Consider the following 22,611-nt stretch of genomic DNA (forward strand, 5'->3'; position numbering starts at 1 on the left):
AATGATTACATTTAAAATACAGGCGTCAAAACTTTGTATTTTGTTCCTTTCCACTTAAAGTTTGTCGCACTTATTTAGAAACACCCTGAATTGATAAAGAACAAATCTAGTTGTTAAACATAAGCGAATTAAAAAAAACAGAATGTTAACAAAACCGGAGTCTATAGTTGGGTTTTAATTTCAGTATTTTATAAATGCCCGGTACACCATAAAAATTTAACTAGTTAGCAACTATATTATTACAGCGGTATTGTAAAAGAATTAGGCTATAACATATTAAAAAAATCACTTAAATCTGCCAACAGGTTTAGGAAATATAAGACATTAAAAATAACAAAATTTTTAAGTGGACGGATTTCTATATGCACGCAAGTTTATATAAAAATATATTATATTGAATTAAAATCATCTTAATGACATACTTTTTAATGTTCTTTATAATTTGGAGCACGAAATATTGTAAAATATTTCAGTTTCTCTGTAAATACAGTGAAAATTATTTAAAAACAAATGAGAACTCTCAGAATTAATCGGTCTACCAATAGATGTTGCCAAATTTCAACTTCATGGCTTGTTAAGTAAAGGTGGCTATGGCACTTTTTATCCAATAAGATTGCTACAAGGTCAAACCGGCAACAGGTGTATGTTTTCAAAAAATTGGTAGTGTGTAAAAATTCTTTATTGAAATTAGCCAAGTATTTTCCTCAATAGCACATGCCATCATCAGTGCTTAGTCGTGCAGGTTATAAATGCCTCGAAGAAGAGTAATTGTAGAAGTACAACATATTAAAAACTTAAAAAAACTGAATACAGGGCTAGACCTCTGATCTAGAGTGAAAAACCCTTTTAAATATTAAAAACTTTCATAACTTATGCGATTACACTACAAGCACTGTATTGGCAGTTCACACTATTGAAGTGGCGCTAGAATGAAAAATAGACCGTCATTTCAGTTAACTGGACTAGATTAATTTAAAAAAGTGGATCAATTCGAATACCTTGGAGTGACGATTACAAATAGAACCGAAGAAAGTAGTGAAATAGAAACAAGGATTACTAAAAGAATTAAAGCTGTAGGAGCAATAAACAAAATGATCAAATCTACATAAATTAATATCCAGGAATTCGAAAATCAGGATATACAAAACGATTATCCAACCTTCGGCTATGATTGACAGCGAAACTTGATTTTTCCTTGGATTATGAGCCTTAGCAGATAGTACTTTTACCCTCTCATTTTGTGGCCTAGATATTCCAGTTTTCTCGTTTGTATGGTTTTTATGACTTCGCATTCCTTCCCCATCTTCAGCAAAATATCTTGATTTGTTATTCTGTCTGTCCCTAGTATTTTCCACATTCTCCTGTAGCATCACATCTCGAATGCCTCAATGTTTTTGATGTTTGTCTTTTTTAGTATCCAAGCTTCCATGCCTTACATCAGATCGGAGAAAACATAGCACCTTAACATTCTCGTTCTCAATTTCAGATTTATGTCTCGGCAGCATAGGAACTTTTTTATTTTGATAAATGATTGTCTCGCTATTTCTATTCGCCTCCTAATTTCTCTTGTCTGGTCATTAGTATCACTGAACCAAGCCCCTAAATATTTGTAGAACGTAACTCTTTCAACTTGCTTATTATTGATTTGATGGTTAAATTCACATTGGTGTAGCTTCTTTTTTACAATCATAAATTTAGTCTTTTTGATGTTTAGTTTTAGACCATACTTGTTGGTATGAGTGTTTCTGCTTTCCAGCAAATACTGTATATTTGCTAGGTTATTTGTTACTATTAGCGTGTCATTAGCGTATCGTATATTGTTAATTAATTCTCCGTTAATCTTCACACCAATGTTTTGCTCTAGGAACGCTTCCTGACATATTGTTTCGCTATGGATATTGAATAGTAGTGGAGAAAGCACACAACCCTGATGCACACCTCGACGAATCTCAATTTCTTCGGTTAACTCACTATCAAAAGAAGTGGTTAAAAGAGGTTAAAACCGATGCGATGCATGTAAGAAAACTAAGGATGCCGGACTGGGAGGAAAAGACTAAAAACAGAGACACTCCAGGCCCGATGAGCTGTTGAATCCCTACATATCCCTACTAGGAATAGAGGGCCATATAGACTGAATGTGGGCTATTTCATGGAAATATACAAAATTTAAAATATTTAAATATGAAGAGAATAAGTTTTGTAAATTGGCATAATTTTATTCATTACAATATAAAACATTCTAAGAAAGCAAAATAAAATTTAATTTACAATGCATAAATATGTTATTGTGGGTATTTATTATATGTGGGTATTTATAGAATACCCTTGTAAGTATAATATGTATTAAATTAATTTGTATTTACGAATAAGATATTAGTTTCAATATGTTGGATTACAGTACTCGGAATTGGTACGGTTTTATTAAAGTATTTATATTAAGTTCAGTAATGTCAAGGTCTGTAATTTCCAAATTGATATTCTCTTGTATTATCTTGTCTCAAAACATTTAAAATAACTATATCTTCCGTAAGAGTGTAATAGTCGAATAAAATCGTTGTTAATATGAAAATGATTTTAGTTGTTCTGCTTCGTTGTTTCCTGTTTAATAATGTTGTTTACCAAGTAGATGCCAAAGTGTATACCAAATGTGGACTGGCACAAGATTTGGTTAAGATCGGATTCGATCGGTCAATGGTTGGAAACTGTAAGTTCACATTAAACTTTTCTATTCACTTTTGTAAAGAACCACATAAATATCACAAAATACAGGTAACAGCATATAAAAATCTACACATTTAGTATTACAGAGCTGTGTTAAGTATAACGAAGCTTATGACTTAGTGTACCACTGAAATATGATGAAAAGAGTAAGTAATTTAAAAAATAGTAATTATTAATTAATAATAACAGTTACAAGTAATCTTCCCTAAAATACCTACTAAATAATAATTCTATCATTTTTTGTTCAACTCAATTCCGCAACCTTTATTCGTTTTTCTTCCTTTCTTTTAACTGCCCAACATTCAGTTCAGTTCCGTACATCATAGCTGGTCTTGTATTGGTTTTATATATTTTTTCCCTTAGATTCATTGTAATATTTCTGCCATTCAACACACCACTTGCTTCCTCCACTTTATCCATTAGGTACACCCTAATTATTCTACATGCATCCTCATCTATTGGTCCAGTATTCTGTAATACTGAATCAGTGATCCCCACTCTTTCCTCAATTACTTTCCCCAATATTTTCTACGTTTAATGTTATCATTTTATTTTTAGTAACTATTTCTTTTAATTTTTTAAATTTTTCCCTTATCTAGGGGAAAGATTAGGGTCTTTTCCTAAAATTATTTTTTTTGCATCGAACAAAGTTTTTTTAGGTTTTTTGAATCATTCCAAACAGAAAAGATCTTTAGTGACTTTTCTCTCAGATTAATAGTTTTGGACATATAAGCTTTAATATTTGACATATAAAGCTATTAAAAATTTAAAAATTGCGAAATCGGCCATTTTTAACAGAAAATTTCAATGTTGTCAAGGTAGGTAGATATTCTAAACATCGATTGATGAAATCCCGAAGAGTTTTTTTGCAATACAATATCGAAAACCCATTTGTTTTTTAATTGCTAATCAAGCGAGCGCGACACTGCAGTGTGAGGACGTTTGAGTTTGCATAAATTCATTATCTCGAGAATGGGAAAATTTGAAGAGAAATCCTCAGACAGGTCGATTTTTATTTTTAAATTAGGACTTTTTGTTGGTATATATATAATACTAGTGACGTCATCCATCTGGGCGTGATGACATAATCGATGATTTTTTTGAATGGGAGTAGGGGTCGTGTGATAGTTGAAAGGTTATTTAATTCTCTATTCAGTAATATAAACGTTAACATAATTATTTATACAGGGCGTGCAAAAAATTTTTCTTCGTATTGTGTAAATTAATTTAATAAAAAAAAATTTTTGTACACCCTGTATAAAAATAATGATATTAATGTTTATATTACTGAATATAGAATGAAATAACCTTTCAAATGAGCTATCACACAAACCCTACTCTCATTTAAAAAAATCATCGATTACGTCATCACGCCCAGATGGATGACGTCACTAGTATTATATATATGCCAAAAAGTCCTAATTTTAAAATAAAAGTCGACCAGTTTGAGAATTTTTCTTCAAATTCGCCCATTCTTGGGATAATAAATTTATGCAAACTCAAACGTTCTCATTTATACTAAAGTGTCGTGCCCGCTTGATTAGCAATTAAAAAACAAAGGGGTTTTCGATATTGTACTGCAAAAAACTCTTTGGGATTTCATCAATCGATGTTTAAAGAATATCTACCTACCTGAGCAACATTGAAATTTTCAGTTAAATATCCGATTCAGGCTTAAAAATGGCCGATTTCGCAATTTTTAAATTTTTAATCGCTTATATGTCGAAAACTATTGAGAGAAAAGTCACTAAAGACCTTTTCTGTTTCGAATGGTTTAGAAAACCTAAAAAAAACTTTGTTCGATGCAAAAAAAATAATTTTAGGAAAAAACCTTAATCTTTCCCTTCGCCTGGCAAGGTCGTATGCTGTTCAGAATCGCCTGTCATTGTACACATTTCTTATAAATGACTTACTCAAACACATACTTAAATTTAAACTTTACAGGAGAAAGTTTATTTTACCCCTAAACTAGGCACTTTTCGATTCACCTGGTAGATACACGTGCAGGGCTAATGCCAGCCAGGTCATGGTTTTTAGCCTTGGTGTGCTATGAATTATCACTATACAAATTTCTAGCCTTACAGGAAGATCGTTACTCGGAGACCGGGAAATAATATGCAAATCAGTATATTTTGAAAAATAATAAATCAATTTTCCTCCTTTGTGGCTCAGTGGTAAGAGAGCCTACCTTTGGATTCAGGGTTCGTGAGTTCGAATCTCATCAGGGGTAGGAAAATTTTCATTTATTAAAAATTAATAAGTGAAAATAGTTTCTATCATTGTGGGATCGATACTAACCTGAGGGACCGCAGACGTCAGGATACAATTGGCGTCTCTTTGTAAAGACAATGAAGTCGACTTTTCAAAGTAAAACGACATTTATTTAACTCAAACACTACACTAGGTATCAGACTGCAAAATCAACTGTACCTGCCATGCCGATGGCTTTAGTTGTCGAGGCGTTAAGCTAAATTAAAATCAATTTTCTCAACATTAAAATTTATTTCTTTTAATATTAATAAAATATTTTCTTTTTAGGGGTTTGCATGGTAGAAAGTGAAAGTGGTAGAGATACATCGAAACAGAAAGCTAAAGCTAATGGAGGGAAAGCATTAGGATTATTTCAAGTAGGCAGTATTTATTCTACTAAAATAGAAACGATTTTTTTACGTCTAAAATAAAAATTGCCGAAAGTGGTGTTGGATTTTGGCCGATTCCAGGATTCTTCTCCATTCTGATCTGATTCGAACTTTTTTTTTCAAATTAGTATATATCATTAAGTAGGTATATAATTTTCTATTTGCTCTATGCACGTCAGCTTCGGTCTTACTCTTGTTTTTTTTTCGACTGACAACTGTTTGCTCAACTTGTTTGGTATTTCGCTTTCTTCCATTCTTTCCACATGCCTCTTGAATTTGTTATTGAATGTATAGGATCTATCAAAGTATTCTTTAACTGGGCTTCTCTGATTTTTAGAGCATTATTCAAGACATATTGCATACATTTTTCTATATTTTTCTATATATATATTTTTATATCCCTATGAGGGATATATTTCCTCGTGTAACGCCTTTGGTATAAAGAAATGACTGGTTATGATGCATAACATAGTTTATATCATCTTCTGGTATTTCACGTGTAGGACAGCTTTCTAATCCTCTCAAACCGTCTTCTGGAGACCTAACGTCTCCAATTTTTCTTATAGTGTGAGAAAGTCTTCCCTCAGACGGATTCATTGTTTGGTTTCAAATAATATTTATTCGAAGAAGATCTCTGAATTAGCCCATATCCTTTCTTGGTCTACTATGCTTTATAGCATGTTTATGTATCAAGCTACCTAAAAATGTTTTTTTCTTAAAATCTCCTATTTTCTTAAACTATTAAAATAAAGACTTACTACCTAAAGCTCTTAAAACTATAAACTATTATTAAATCTCAAAATTAAATAAAATAATACAATAGATAAAAGTAATACCAACATTTCATTTGTAGATAAATAGTAAGGACTGGTGTACATTTGGAAAAGCTGGAGGAAAATGTAATGCTAAATGCGAAGGTAAAGTTTTGTTTAAACAATATTTTGATTTGCGTATTCAGTATATTTTAAGTTTCTATTAAGACTGTAGGCGCAAATATTTTACGGAGCTACCACTACATTTTCTTTCTTTACACGGCAAATTACGTGTAGTAAAATTATGACTGGTATGGAAACTGCAGATGTAAACATTAGTAGTTGACAATAACATTGTCATTAGCATTATAGAGATTTTCGTTCAGTTTTTGAATGTTCTTGGATAACCGTTACTTGTCTAGTCGCTTAAATTATAGGATTATTTTTTCACTAACTATGTATTCAGTGATTACAATAATTTATACTATACAATTAAAATTAATACTTAATCGGGAAAAAAGGAAAAGTGATAAAGTGATTTTTTGAATAATATATGTTTACTATGGAACGCTTATATAAATTTTGAACATCTTTAACAACAAAATATTTAGATCACAGAATATATCCTGGTGTATTCTCTACTTGGATCTTCCATAAATAATAAAGAATAAATAACTTTTTATTAATTTCATGTCTTAAAACAATTATTTATCAAATACACTATCAATATTATTTAATAAACAACTCAAAATATTCCTGAAGCCGTGTCAAATATTTAGAATTGTCACTGTCTTGTCTGCACGTTATGTTCGACTGAGTGCGTTGTATGACAAAGATAGCGAATGTTCGTATTGGAAAATATCACCATGAATATGGTGTTTATTTTTTTTCGAATCCTGGAAAAACTAATAGATATTTAAAAAAAATTTAAACGCATAATGAAAGATTACATTATTACCGAGAGCCGAAAGTCCCTTAGAATAAACAAAAAATTTCTTTTGAATGACATATTTGCAATTAAAAATCACACTTAATTTTCTCTACTTTCTCACCCCTGTAACGTATTAAAATAAACATTATAGAAGTTATCAGGGGTAATAATGTAATCTTTTATTCTACGTTTAATTTTTCAAAAATACTTATTAGTTTTCTCAGGATTAGAAAAAAATGAATGCATTTGAATAGCATTAGTAAAAAATTTTGCGCCCATCCCCTCAATCTTAAATGCCAGCGTTTCTGTAATCTATCCGTTTATAACCAATAAAAAAATATTTATGTTCCGCATATTTATGTTTTAAAAGTTTATTTTTATTACGATTTTTTACATACAGTGTGTCAATTTTAAAACTTACAATGGGCTATATCTCACGAACAAAAGCTGATATCAAAAAATGCTTAAAACCGTTTCTAGGAAAGTACGGGGGAACTAAAATGACATGAAAGAGAACTCACCCCTATTATCCCCCTAGGCCCCACCTACCACAACCAAAAAATTTTAAACTGCAAACCCCTACTTGTGATACATCATTTAAAAGACTATAAAAAATGCTATCCAGTGGTATAAATAATAATTATGCAGGGTGTTAATATCAGCCGGCTTTCTATGACTTTTATACTTGTAATGCTATCTCCTGGACTATTATTGTGAATGATAAATATCCGTCGGTACATTTTTTTGTATAAAATAGTATATTGTACAACAAGAGAGAAAAAAGACATATTTCTCACGAGCGCAGAAGTTTGTTGGCACGAGGCGAGGCACGAGTCGAGTGCCGTAAATCAAGCGAGAGAGAAATATGTCATTTTCTCTCGTGTTGTACACTGTACTTTTTCTATGGATGCGTTTTTGTCAAGAGTTCAAATTTCAAAATTAAATAATTTTGGTGCTTTTAGGTATATTATATGCCTTAATTGAAATAAAATACATATACAGGGTGTCCAGAAACTCTACCGACAAATGAAGATAGGAGATTCCTCATATAATTTTAAGACATTTTACCCCAATTCATCTAGTCCGAAAATGCTTCCTAAGGGAGCTAGAGCTCTTTGAAGATGGTATCTTGTAATTAGTTTTTCTTAAATACCTCCAGAACGCTTCTATTTAGAAAAACAAAAATTGGTACACATATTTATCTTCCAGAGATAAATCGATTTCATCCATTGTGAATTTCTAGTACCGGTCATAGGCGTCCGTTTTGGGTAAGGCAACGCTTATTTTATCGCATAATTTTTTTGTGTTTAACTTCTAAGCATTTTTGCATTTTTGATGCTGGATTATTATATTGTGAGATATTCTAGTACTAAAAGGTACTCTTGATTTAAGTCGATAGGATACACCGTTTTCTAGAAATATCGATTTGAAAATTTTTAGTTTTTTGAATTTGAAAAAAAATTGAAAATTTTTTTCAAAAAAAGCGGTGTTTTTTACCAGCTTATAGCAAGAGTAACTTTTAGTACTAAAATATCTCACAATTTAATAATCTAAAATCAAAAATTCTTAAAAATTAAAGACAAAAAAGTTATGCGATAAAATAACTCTTCACCTACCCAAAACGGACGCATATGACCGGTACTAGAAATTCGCACTTAATGAAATCGATTCGTCTCTGGAATATAAATAAACGTACCAGTTTTCGTTTTTCTAAATGGTTTTTTTTTGAATTTTTTTTTTGGAAATTCAATAAACGAAAAATTTTCAAATCGATTTTTCTAGAAAACGGTGTGTTCTACTGAATTAAAGCAAGAGTATCTTTTAGTACTAGAATACCTTATAATTTAATAACCCAGTGTCAAAAATGCTTAAAAGTTAAAGACATAAAAGTTATGCGATAAAATAACCGTTGCCTTACCCAAAACGGACGCCTATGACCGGTACTAGAAATTCACAATAAATGTAGTCGATTTATCTCTAGAAGAGAAATATGCGTACCAATTTTCATTTTTCTAAATAAACGCGTTCTGGAGTTATTTAAGAAAAACTAATTACAAGACGCCATCTTCAAAGAGCTCTAGCTCCCTTAGGAAGCACTTTCGGACTAGAAGAATTGGGTTAAAATGTCTTAAATTTATCTGAGGAATATCCTATCTTCGTTTGTCGGTAGAGTTTCTGGACACCCTGTATACACATAGATATTTAATATTCTTAATATTTATATACTTTATTTATTTAAAATTATAATTCACAGTTGAGTAGTCTTAAAAGGTAATTTTTGATAAGTTTTTGACAAGTTTGAACCCATTTTATTTGACAAAAATAATTGTGTTTATATTGGGCATGTTACCATGGAAATGGCGATCCTATGTATGTAAACCGGCGGTGAACCCGTGAGAAAAAATATTTCTCACTGCAATGGCCGACTTTTCTCACTGCCTGAGAAATTGTTCGTTTTGAATCCATGTAAGTAGTGAGAGAAGTTGCACATTGCATAGCATCCATAGAAAAACTTAATTTGCCGTTTTTGCAAAACAAGCTAAAAACATTTGTTTTTTGGTTTCTGTAAGATATAATAATTTTTGTTTTATTTGAGACCTTTAAATGTCATTAGTTTTCATCATTTGTACGATCGGTACTGTCATTAAGCTGTAGTTGTCACGATGGTTTACTTACAGTATACCTGAACGCGTGGAGATTATTTTCATATTTGCGTCCCAGAACCAGTGTTATTTACGAACAGCTCAAATATTTAATGAAAGGCATCCGGACAAAATAAAAAAAGGGATGCCCCAAGATTACTGAATGAAGCATCCCAAATTGAGGTCCTTGGAAATTTTGCAATAGAGCCTACTGCATCAACACTAGGGTGGGTCGAAAATATTGTTTTGCGAATTTCGATTTGTAATAGTGCGGAAAACATGACCTGGGTAGAGACTTAAAAACGTGCATATTTATTTTTTATTTATATTAACATTAATTACCCGCGCATGACGTTTGAAAATTCGGAAAAATTGTTAAAATTACATTTATTTTATCAGAGTTTATTGTATAAATTACATGGCATAAAATGATATTACATTCTTATATTCAGAGATACACGTAATACAAATAATAATCAATCCAAAATATGAGAATAATCGTGCGCATACTGCGGAGGAAGGAGTGGGGAAAGAGGGCGTAAACTGTCGATCACGCGTCTTTGCCTCAGTGCACCTAATGAGTTCCGGGCGAAAGGTCGGGCGCATTTATCTAATGTTTTCGCGATTTTAAGTAGTTCTTGTTAGCTTTGTGACTTTGTGCATCATGGAGATTTTAAATAATACCCGAAAATCCACAAGTTGTCCCATATTTGGTGCTCCGAAAGAAATTAACGAAAATCAACCACCCATTTACAAACAAGTTATAAAATATTACAATTTAGTAAGACATCAGCTTAAACTTGAGAACAATTCAAAAAAAGAGCCATCCATTAATGAAGTATCTGAAATAGTGTCATCTAAAGTTGAATATTTATGGAGAAAATCATCTATTCCTACTGTGTCTCATAATCGTGTGATACAATTGATAAAAAGTTACCACGCGTAGTGTAAAAATTTAATAAAATCTTTGAAGCGTTTATCAGAAGAAAAAATTCAAGATTTTCATAGAAATTCGGAAAAACTGTTTGATTTGAGTTCATGTAAGTGTAAAGATTTAGAGTTATGCAAATGTTCCAAAGACCAAAAGATTCCTAAGGAAGAACGAGCTTTTTTAATAGATCAGAGAACAGAGAGAAAAATGATTATGGGAACTGTTGATTTATTGACAAGTAAGAGGAAAAGAAAACTGAGTGATAGAAAAATTAAGCTTAAATCCTATTACGATTCTAGCGTTTGTGAACCATGCCCTTCTCACGAAAATCCTAATACCTCAATAACGCCTGGAAGTAGCGATGAAGAACAAACTTTGCCCTCAAGTTCTCACGAAAATCCTAATACTACAATAACGTCTGAAAGTAGCGATGAAGAACAAACTTTGCCCTCAAGTTCATCAAAACCAGCATCAAAAAAACGTGAAATAACATCTCTCAAGAATTTATCAACTATCTGTGACCGATACGGGATATCCGATAGAGCAGCTGCTGCTGTCGCTTCTGCTGTTTTGCAAAATGTGAAAATCAACAACGAAGTAATCGATAAGTCGAAATTGCGACGAGCGAGACAAAAATTACGAAAAGAAACCTTATCTCAAAGCCAACTAGATACTATTCCTGCCTTATTTTTTGATGGACGAAAAGATAAGACCCTGAAAATTGTTATGAAAGGGGGAAAAATACCGCTCAACATCTGTGGAAGAACATATTTCAATAATTAAAGAACCAGGATCAGTTTTTGTCGGATATGCCGTTCCAAGCCATGGAACTGCAAAATGATTGGAGTCTGCTATCTTTCAAACAGTAACAGGTCAACTGAATATGTCTCTAGAGGATACTCTTGCCATAGGTTGTGATGGGACGGTAACTAATACGGGCAAATACGGCGGAGTCATACGGCTCTTAGAAAAGCGTTTACACCGACCACTTCAATGGATCATATGCCTTTTACACTTAAATGAACTGCCCTTAAGACATTTATTTGCAATACTTGATGGCACCACAACAGGACCTAATACTTATTCAGGTGCTATCGGAAAGTTATTAGATGATTGCGAGAAGCGCTCTGTTGTCGTGTTTGAAAATATAGAAGGTATGTTACCAAACATTTCAAATATAAAAGACCTCAGTTCTGATCAACGTTACCTTTATCATATCACATCTGCCGTCATAAGTGGTAAGTGCCCTTCTGATTTGTCTAATCGCTCTCCGGGAAAAATGTCGCATGCCAGGTGGCTAACAAAGGCCAACAGGATTTTGCGCTTATATGTTTCCACTGAGATACCTACAAACGAACTCAAACAACTCGCTACTTTTGTAATTAAAGTATATGCTCCTATTTGGTTCGAAATCAAATTAAATCCGACATGTAAAGATGGAGCAAGGCACTTTTGGAAGTTGGTATTTTATTCTCGATATCTTCCGCAAGAATTGAAGAGTGTCGTTGATCCTGTAATAAAGCGAAATGCTTACTTTGCGCACCCAGAGAACTTGCTCTTATCTATGTTATCTGACGAACAAAAACATGTGAGAGAACTTGCCGCTAGACGCATTATAAAGGCAAGGAAACCATCTGAATCCCTTCAGCTTCGAGTCTTTGAAGTGCCTAAGATAGATTTAAACGCTTCGTCTTACATCGATTTGATAGACTGGCAGCAATCTTACTCGCAACCACCTATATTGATCAATGTTCTGGATGAGACTCTTCATTCCCTAGTTGAGTCAGTTGGTGATGATGAAGTCCTTTTTCTGAGGCTACCATGTCATACTCAAGCTGTGGAGCGGGCTGTAAAAACAGTAACAGAGGCATCTATGCAGCTTTGCCACAAAACAGCAAGAGAAGCTTTAATTAAGAATAAAATTATTTCACGAAAGCTTATGCCTAAGTTCGAAAGTAAGAAATATTTTAACGTGATTTGAAGAAATTTTATTTTTATTTTGTCATATTATTTGTTTATTTTTCTTTCTTTATAATAAAATTTAGTCCAAAAGCACTTTATTTTATTAGTTTACGTTGTTGTTATTCCTATGAGCCACGATAAATCGATTTTCAAACAATTCACAAAAAAACAAAAATTTCAGTTTTTTAAACTCAATGCGCGGGTAGAAGGGGTTAAACTAGAAAAATTCTTTTTTCATTGTGTTTCATGAATGGATGTGGGTCACGTTTTTTTTACTATTACAAAACTTATTGGACAATTTTATTTTTTTCCATACAAAAGTGACCCACCCTAATCAACACGTCAAGTATCTGCAATGACAGGGCTTTCACGTGAGTCGGTTAGAAAGGTGTTGAAATTACATAATAAATGTCACCCGTACAAAACACAAATTCTTCAAGAACTAGGCGATGATGATCCAGACCGACGAATTGAGTTTTGTGAACTCATGACTGAAAGAACTCGCGTTAAACCGAGATTGTTAAAAAATATTTGTTTCACTGAAGAATGTACTTTTATGCTGAATGGTAATGTAAATAAACAAAACTGTCGGTACTGGAGTGATGCGAACCCGCATCGATTCAGAGAAGGTCACACTCAATATCCTGAAAAATTGAATGTTTGGGCAGGAATATTAGGCGATGCTATAATAGGGAACTTGCACATTTTTTTATTACATAATAATGTTCAGTTTTATATAAAAATGAGATTTCCAAAATTTCACGCTTCAAAACCTCATAATAACTTAGAAGTACAAATTTAAAGTCTTCGGTATTTTAAAGTAGTTCGAACGGCCCGTGACCTCACCTAGTTTTACATTAGTTATTATTATGGTTATATTTCGCTGTGTCTAGGTAAACGCTAACGTGTACGCAAATAAAAAGTTAGGTACATACACGCGAATTAAACTTCATCAAGCCAGTGACGTCATTATTTAACGTACGCAGTGACTGTACATTTTGGTAAATACATGCTATTTTGATATGTTTAGTGTTTGTTTGATAGAAAAATATTTGTTAAGGGAAGGTAAGCAGAACTATTCAGATGTTTCAAACTTAATTGTAATAAATCAATGTATATGTTACAGTTCAAGTTGATTATCCAGTTGGAGTTGACTCCAACTAGTTGGAGTCAACTCTAACGGCTGGTTTCAGAAAAAGTTGATTATAAATATAAAATGAAGATTTATATTCAACATTTACTAGTAAAAGTAGACTCCAACTAGGAAAAGTATACTCTTCCCAATGCCATTTAGTAAAAGTTAATTCTGATTCACACAAACAACCGATTCTAGAAATTAAATGTTACTGAATATATTCAAATTAGTCTAGGCTGTATCGTCACCCCCGTTAGGTAAATTATTCCAGTTCGATTTTTTTGCGCAAACTTACTCAAAAAGAGGTCCTTATAACGAATCCACAGGGTGTCAGATGGTACTGTGGTCGAAAAATTGTTTAAACAATTTTTTTAAACAAACTCACAAAAAAAATCATTTAGGACAATTTTCTTTACATCATTTGGGTCATTCGGAGCAAAAGAGGTCTTTTGTGATTTTTCTGTAAAATTTATTGTTCTCGAGTTATACGCGATTTAAAATTTGCAAAATACGAAAATGACCATTTTCAAGGCTTAATAACTCAGTTAAAAATTATTATTATGAAAGTCCAAAAGTCACCAAATAAAATTTTAACGACCCCCCTACAAGATACTGAAGAAATTTTTGTTATTATTTTATTACTAAGCGGTTATTTTTAATTATTAACCTTTAATTACACGCGCTGGCGTATTTTGTACGCCAAATATAAGGATTCTACTGCAAATATATTTAAAAATTTAATTTTTGACCTTGTTTATCTCTCTAACCTATCACTGGAATGTGCTTTACAATTTGGTTTTAGTTTCGTTATAATCGGCGTTCTGGAAAGATCGTAATTTACATTTTATTATTTGTTGTTTCCGGTGGTGGACAATATACGCCACCATTATATTGATATAAGTCGTAATATGAGTAAATATTTCAATTGTTTTTTAGTCATTATGGCACAAAATATATTTTTCTTTATAAACAATACTTTTTCTCCTGTAAAAAATCACATTTCAAAAAATTTTTTATAAGTAATTTTATTTATCATGGAATCCAGTTATTCCATGATTCCAGTTATAAATCCCAATTGGCTTACTGAGAAGGAACTCCAAGTATTCACTGATGCCGAATAAGGTTTATAACAAACAACTAAGTGTATTTTTTCAAAAAAAAACAAATCCGCTGTTTTTAAGTGTATTTTCTTGTGGCGTATAAAGTACGCCACGCGTGTAGTTATGTTATAACTTGATGCGCGGGTAGTTAAAGGTTAAGAATGAGCGCTAGGAGCTTATTGACGCAGCTATCAATGTGAGTGCGAGTGAGATGCACCATTGCACCATTTTGACATTTAAAAATTCAAACTACTGTCAAACCACAAAACTATCAAAACTTTTTTTGTAATTTATTGCTCACATGTCATCACCATGACAAGGCGAAAGTTCTTCTTCTTGTGGTGCTTTCTCCTTTAGTGGAGGTTAGCGACTACACTGGCAAATCTGTCTCTGTCCAATGCGGCTCTAAACAAAGATGTTGAATCAAGGCCGGTCCAGTCTCTGATATTTTTAAGCCATGAAATCTGGCGCCTACCGGGACCCCGTTTTCCTTCAATCTTACCCTGGATGATCAGTTGCGCGAGGCGGTACTTTGCGTTTCTCATTATGTGTCCCAGGTAGCTAACTTTTCTGACTTTAATGATTTTTAGCAGCTCCCTATCTGTACCTATTCTCCTCAGAACATATTCGTTGGTGGTGTGGGTTGTCCAAGGTATTTTCAAGTCTCTTCTATAAAGCCAGAGTTGAAAGGCGTCCAACTTGTTCATCAGTGTTGTGTTGTGTCCAGGCCTCCGTTCCATACAAAAGTATTGACCACTCATAGCAATGCAGAAAACGACATCTAAGGCTGATATTAATGCTACTGTTACAAAATAAGCTTTTCATTTTGATAAACCCCTGTCGGGCTACCTCTATTCTGGCTCTTGACTTCTTGTTTTTAATCAAGTTGATTGTTGAACCAGCAACCAAGATATTTGTACTGGCTTACGTATTCAAGCTGTTGGTGTTTCACATATTTATTGGAAGAGGTAAATTTTTGTTCCTTGATATTCTTATAACTTTGGTTTTCGCAGTATTGATCTTCATCCCCATTTTTTCACAACTCTCAGTAATCCTATCCAACAGTATCTGCAGACTATGGTCCGAATCAGTCATTAATACTGTGTCATCTGCATAGCGGATGTTATTTACTCTCTGACCGTTTATCCTGATTCCTTCTGAAGGGTGCGATAAAGAGTTCGCAAATATTACCTCAGAGTAGACGTTAAGAGTATGGGTGATAGTACACAACCCTGTCTAACACCTCGTTGTATTTCAATTGGCCTTGACGTATTACCATTGGTCTTTATGATTGCTGTCTGATTCCAATAAATAGCCTCTATAATTTTAGAATCTCTTTTGTCGACTCAGATGTCGTTCAATCTTTCTATCAAGGTCTTGTGCTTCACCCTATCGAACACTTTCTCAAAATCTATGAAACAGATAAAAAGGTCTGCTTGATGATCTTTGTATCTTTGTGCCAGAGTTTGAAGACAGAATATTGCTTCTCGTGTCCCCATACCTTTCCTGAAGCCAAATTGTTCTTGACCGGTGACCTCATCAAATTTTTTATAATATATTCTGTTCTGTATGATACGCAAGAAAAGCTTCAGAATGTTATTTAATAGACTTATAAGGCGGAAGTCCTGGAATAATTTGGCGTTCTTCTTTTTAGGCAGTGGTATGAAGACTGATATGACCATATTTTAGGGATAGTCCCTGTATTGTAAACATTATTAAATAGTCCAAGAAGAAGGTCTAAGTTTTCCTCGTTGATTAACTTCAATAGCTCAGCTGGTATTTCATCTTTTCCTACAGATTTGTTGTTTTTTAGTTGACGTAGAGCACATTCCAGTTCGGACTTCAGTATTGGAAGACCTTCGTCGTTTTCGGTATTTAATGTAGGAGGTTCCCTGATGTCATAGAAGAGTTCCTTTATATAGTCTTCCCACATGTTTATTTGTTCTTCAGGGCTTGAAATCAGTTTGCCTTCTGCGTTGATTAGATTATTTGGTCCTTGTTAGTATGTCGTGCCTGTGAATTCCTTGAGTTTCTTATACAGATGGAAGTCATCATGTTTTTTATATAAGTTTTCGATTTCTTCACATTGTTCTGCTATCCATTTTTCTTTTGCAATTTTTATTATTTGTTTAATGGTTCTATTTAATGCTTTGTACATTGCTTTGTGCTGTTTGCATTTTCTTCTGTCATCCATTAAATCCAATATTTCCTCTCTCATCCATCTTTGCTTCCGTGGTCGCTGTTTTGTGAGCATTTCAGTTGCCGTTGCAAGGGCGTGTCTGATTTCCTCCCGAAGGCGAAAGTTAAGGATGTTTAATTATATGAAAGTGTGCTAAAAAACAGTGCGAAAAAGTAAAACTCATTTAAAATACATTGTTACTTCAGACACACTTTAAACTCTTCATGTACTGCTATCTATATTTACAATTTTCACACAATAAAACCTTTACATCAGCGGTTCTCAATCTTTTTGAGTCATGTACCATCTAAAGTTTCTTTTATTATATTTCTATATTTTTAGATTGTATAATCAAGACTTACTATGTACTACTATTTTAAGTTTTTGTGTGTTTTCTGTACCACCGCAAATAATGATATGTACCACTAGTGGTACATGTACCACAGATTGAGAACCGCTGCTTTACATAATATGAGATAGAGTAGATAAAAATTATTTTTGTGAATTTGGTTACCAAAAATTGGTTAAACAATTTTTCGACCGCGGTACCGCGTGACACCCTGTGTATTTGTTATAAGGATTGTTATACGGATGTATTTCTTTGAAGAGTCAACTCCAACTAGTCAAAGTTGATTTAAATTTTTAAAATCAACTTTTACTGCTCGTTTCAGTTGGAGTTGACTCCAACTAGTTGGAGTCAACTCTAACTGAGAATCAACTTGAACTGTAACATATATAATAAAAGTATATATTTAGGTTAGCAAAATAAATATATGTATTTAGTTGACATGACACATACAAAATATTGCTAAAATAATTTTTATACGTAAGTTAATTATTATAATCAACTATGTATTCTAAATGGGAAATGAGCCACAATTTAACTAAAAAAAAAAAAGATTTTATTAACGTTTCGACGTCCAAATCGGATGTCATTGTCAAAATACAAAAATTAGTCAGATTAAATAAATTATTAGAAAAAAATTTTTACTAAGCAAGAACATTTTTGTTTAATTTAATAATATTTTGTATTTTGACAACGACCTTATATTAATTTTGGACGGTAATACTAAATATTGTATATACTAAATTGTAACATATTGTACTATATTGTAATACTAAATACTGTATTTCACTTATAACTAAAAAATATATATTAATTTATAGTCTCTAACTTTTTCATACTGTTTTAAAATGTTGTTAAACTCATTAAAACAACTAAATAATTGTCCACACTGCATAGTTAATTTAAAAACAAACACTAAACAAATAAAAAATAAGAAATCTCTTTACTAATCAATATGTAAATTAAAGTATAAACACAACGCAATTAAACAAATTCCAACACTCTGACACTAACTTTTATTTGCGTACACGTTAGGATGTACCTAGACACAGCGTTATATTTAGGTATATTCTTCTTTTCCTTCTTTAGTTTATTGGCCTCCATCTACTTGGGTATTTGGCCAGCTCGTAGTAGGGTAATAAAGGAAAAATATTTATATTCTAACGACATTTATCGTATGTCGTTGTAATAATATATACCAGTTTGTTGAGATTGGAGTTTGATACAGTTTTTGAAGGAAAGGAAAGAAGGATTACTATTGAAAATAAAACCATTTTGTAAAAGTAAAAATTTTCTATGAATAGTTCAAACGAACAAAAACACTTTCAACGTCACATAACTTTTTTACTGACGTTTATAATGTCTAATTAATTTTGTTTACTTTTTGGTGTAAAAGGTAAATGCAAAACCATATGACGTCACGACGCGTTTTTTGCTGGCTGGAATAATTTGAATTTTTAATCGTCTTTAGGGGAAAAACGAAAGACAAACAAAACTTTTTTTATCATTGATTCATGATTTATAACATTTTTTTCCAATTTTAAATTTTATGCAAGTTCCCTATTGGCCCCTTGTTCATACCAGGCAATTTAAGTATCTCGATATGCTGGAAAACACCATCGAACCTTTAATTGTACATGAATTAGAGAACCAAAGGGACGACCAAGGCAACCTAACCCTAGACGAAGATTTGCTGCACTTCCAACAAGATGGAGCACCTCCTCACTATGCAGCTCCAGTTAGATACTGGTTAGATACTAATCATCCGAACAAATGGATTGGAAGGAGAGGTCCTATTGAGTGGCCACCGAGATCACCAGACTTACCACCACCTGACTTTTTTCTATGGGGTTACCTCAAGTCAGTTGTTTATAAAACTCAACCTGCGTCACTTGAGGAATTGCGAGAAAGAATTACGCAAGCATGTCGCTCTATTACAAGAACAATATTTGCCAAAGTTCGTGCCGAATTTGAAAATAGGCTGTATTATTGTTTACAAAACTACGGAAGTCACTTTGAACATTTATTTAATTAACATTTTTAACAAATTTGTAGTTCAACAAAAACCTTATTAAATTTTTCATTTAAGCCAAAGTTTCACAATTATTGCTTCACCCTGTATAATTATTATTTATACCATTGGATAGAATTTTTTATACTCTTTTCAATGATGTATCACAAGTAGGGGTTTGCAATTTAAACTTTTTTGGTTGTGGTGGGTGGGCCCTAGGGGGTTGATGAGGGTGAGTTCACTTTCATGTCAATTTAGTTCCCCCTTACTATCCTAGAAACGGTTTCAAGCATTTTTCGATATCAGCTTTAGTTCGTGAGATATAGCCCATTGTAAGTTTTAAAATTGACACACTGTACTCCTCATTAACAAAATAATCACTTAATGATTTAAATTAACTTTTCGCTTCGTACATTTCTTTATCAAAATATTTTAATTTTTTTCATAAAATTTAATAAGTCAGCAACTCGAAAAAAGTTAGTAGTTTGTAAAAGAAGATACAATCTTTTTTTATATTTTAGACTTCCTTGATGATGAAATTACCAAGGATGCAACATGTGCTAAGAAAATCCAAGCTGAGTTAGGTTTCCGGTATTGGGATGGCTGGACTCAAAGCTGTTACGGTAGATCATACCCGTCCACCATAGTTCCATTGTGCTTTCCAACAGCAGGATAGATGGGATTAGTAAACAACATAATGTATATATCATATAATTTGCGTATATTAAATAAAGATCTTTTAAAACCACGTGGATTTAATCATTTAAAAACATTGCACCAATTATGCAAAATGCCCTTTACTTTTATTTTTCTCATCATCATCCAGCGTCATAAGTCCACTGTTGAACCTAGGCCTCTTCCTCGTGTTTCGAAAAGCGTTTATCTTGCCCCGCTCTCATCCAGTTTTTATTTATCCTTTTTAAATTGCCAGTCCGTCGTATAGGTGGTCGACCGACACTTCTCTTGTCTCTTCTTCGTCTCCAGTCCAATAATCTCTTTGTCCATCGCCCATCTGTCATTCTAGTAATAATATCATCATTTAAAAAAAAAGTTTTCAATCTAATAGCACATAAAACAACATCCAAAAATGTTGACGGTTTGGTATCTTTCTTGTCGGATAGTAAAATATTATTGTAATTAATTATAGATATTTGTAAAATATGTTTAAAAAAATATAAAAAAAATAATAAAAAAATGAAACAAAAAAATATTAAAAAAAATGATTAATTTAAAAAAATCTACTATCTAAAATAATCTAATAACGAAAAAAAAATACAAAGAAATATAAATAAAAAAAAATAAAAAAGAATGTGTGTCTACTTTGTACGCACGTAAGAAGTTGTATTCAAGGGCGGATCCAGGGAGGGGGCCATGGGGGCCATGCCATGGCCCCCTCCGAGAATTTAGAATAATATAAATTTAAATATTTGCAGTTCAAATGTTTTTAATTTCAAACACATAAATATATGTACAAAACAGGGGATAAATACGTTTTTTGGACTAGAATTGAAAAAAAGAAGTAACGGGGAAGCTTCAAGAATGACTTTTGGGTTTTTTATAAATCAAAATGTTGATACTTTTACAGAGTGCCAATTGTTAGAACGATCTTGACAACCATCAAAATCGTATAAATTTCCATATTCTATACACACAAAGAATAAAAAAGAAGTGAAGCGTTACTTGGGTCACTAGCACTTAGAACAAAGGAGTTGGTTGGTATTTTCGCACAGTCAAAAGGAATTGTTTTACAAATATTGCGTTTCATTTTTCTAATGAAAAATATGGTCACAATAACGGGATGACAGCCCAAAGCCTTGTCACGAAACCTTTAACATCTATCGTCAAACTCATGAGCAAAGACGGAGTCATATAAACCGATGAAAAAACATCATACCACAAGGAGTGCGTTCAGGTTGAGCTGGATTTTCTAAAAAGTTATCGCAACCCTCAAAAGTCAGTCATTAACCAGTTGGACTCTCAGAGGTCTAAACAGAAACAAAAAATAAAGAAAGACTACGACCAACAGTAGGGTCTATAGTGTTCTTAGGTCTACAAAATATTCCTCTAAGAGACCATCGTGATGATGACCATCGTGATGATGGCCTTATGCTTCTGGACGAAGATGCTGGATCTAGGAATGAGGGGAATTGCTGTGGTACTAAGGCAAAACCCGATATGTCAAAAATTATCGATTTTTCGTTTTTAATGCCAATATGTACATTGAGCGATGAAGAATGTGATGACAAAACCCTACATGGCTAAACGCATCCATGTAACCAGTGGATAATAAAATTGTTTCCGATATGTACACTATTACAACAACACCGCGAACTTTTGAACTCATCTGCTGCAAAATCACGTTTTTTGACATATCGGGTTTTGCCTTAGCACCACAGTGTTAAGGTTTAAAATCGCATCAGGAGATAAGACTCTTAAATAACACCTATGCACGGCATCTTCCTGAGCAACATAATTAGTAGCAGCAGTCAAAATCAATTAATAACAATTGTTGTGGTGAAGAAATAACTGAACAAATAATATTTGACGAAACGACTGACGTATCCCACGTGGAACAACTTTCTCTAAATTTGGGATACATACACAATAACAACATTCGTGAAGACTTTGTCAAATTGATTGACGCTTATGAGAACTTAAAAATAATTAGTGAAAATCAAGAAAGAGGTAAAGAACAAGGCCTGGCAGGAGAAGCATTGGAAAAAATAGTATTAAACTTGTTGAAAGAACTGCACTTGGATCCGAAGAAATGTGTATGAGTCGGTACTATGGCAGGAATGGTTAGTTTTAAGGCACTTCTCGGTTGTATTTCTACATATTATAATATAATCTAACTTCATATTGTAATAGAAGTATAACTTCTTACTTGCGTACAAAGTACACACACATTCTTTTTTATTTTTTTTTTATATTTTTTTTTGTATTTTTTTAGTTATTAGATTATTTTAGATAGTAGATTTTTTTAATTTAATAATTTTTTTTAATATATTTTTTTTAAATATATTTTACAAATACCTATAACTAATTACTATATCTATCTACTTTAAACATTTTTTGTATTGTATTTAAATATTAAAATAATTTTAGAAAGAACAAAAAGAATACCAAAAATTAAAAAAAAGGATATGACTGTCAGGATTCGAACAGGGGACCTCTCGATCCCTAGGCTAATGCTCTACCGATCAGCTACCACCGCTTTTGTATTCAGTCGATCATTTCTTGGACATAATTACAATCACGGTGA

At 32.6% G+C, this 22,611-nt stretch overlaps 1 protein-coding gene across 1 annotated transcript; it reads left to right on the plus strand.

Moving 5' to 3' along the window:
- The first annotated feature begins 2,389 nt into the window (after positions 1-2,389).
- LOC114329300 (lysozyme) lies at positions 2,390-20,097 on the plus strand. The gene is made up of 4 exons (XM_028278346.2): positions 2,390-2,704; positions 5,260-5,348; positions 6,214-6,277; positions 19,871-20,097. Exons 1-4 carry the CDS (start codon positions 2,563-2,565, stop codon positions 20,023-20,025), a joined length of 450 nt encoding a protein of 149 aa, XP_028134147.1. The 5' UTR covers positions 2,390-2,562; the 3' UTR covers positions 20,026-20,097.
- The last annotated feature ends 2,514 nt before the right edge of the window (positions 20,098-22,611 follow it).

This window comes from Diabrotica virgifera, chromosome 2, assembly GCF_917563875.1.
Source record: "Diabrotica virgifera virgifera chromosome 2, PGI_DIABVI_V3a".
In the NCBI taxonomy this organism is placed as follows: domain Eukaryota; kingdom Metazoa; phylum Arthropoda; class Insecta; order Coleoptera; family Chrysomelidae; genus Diabrotica; species Diabrotica virgifera.

Coding starts and splice junctions, on each gene's coding strand:
- LOC114329300 (XM_028278346.2), top strand. CDS start 2,563: ATGAAAATGATTTTAGTTGTTCTGCTTCGTTGTTTCCTGTTTAATAAT. Junction 5,349..6,213: donor AAGCATTAGGATTATTTCAA/GTAGGCAGTATT, acceptor TTTCATTTGTAG/ATAAATAGTAAGGACTGGTG. Junction 6,278..19,870: donor ATGTAATGCTAAATGCGAAG/GTAAAGTTTTGT, acceptor TTTATATTTTAG/ACTTCCTTGATGATGAAATT.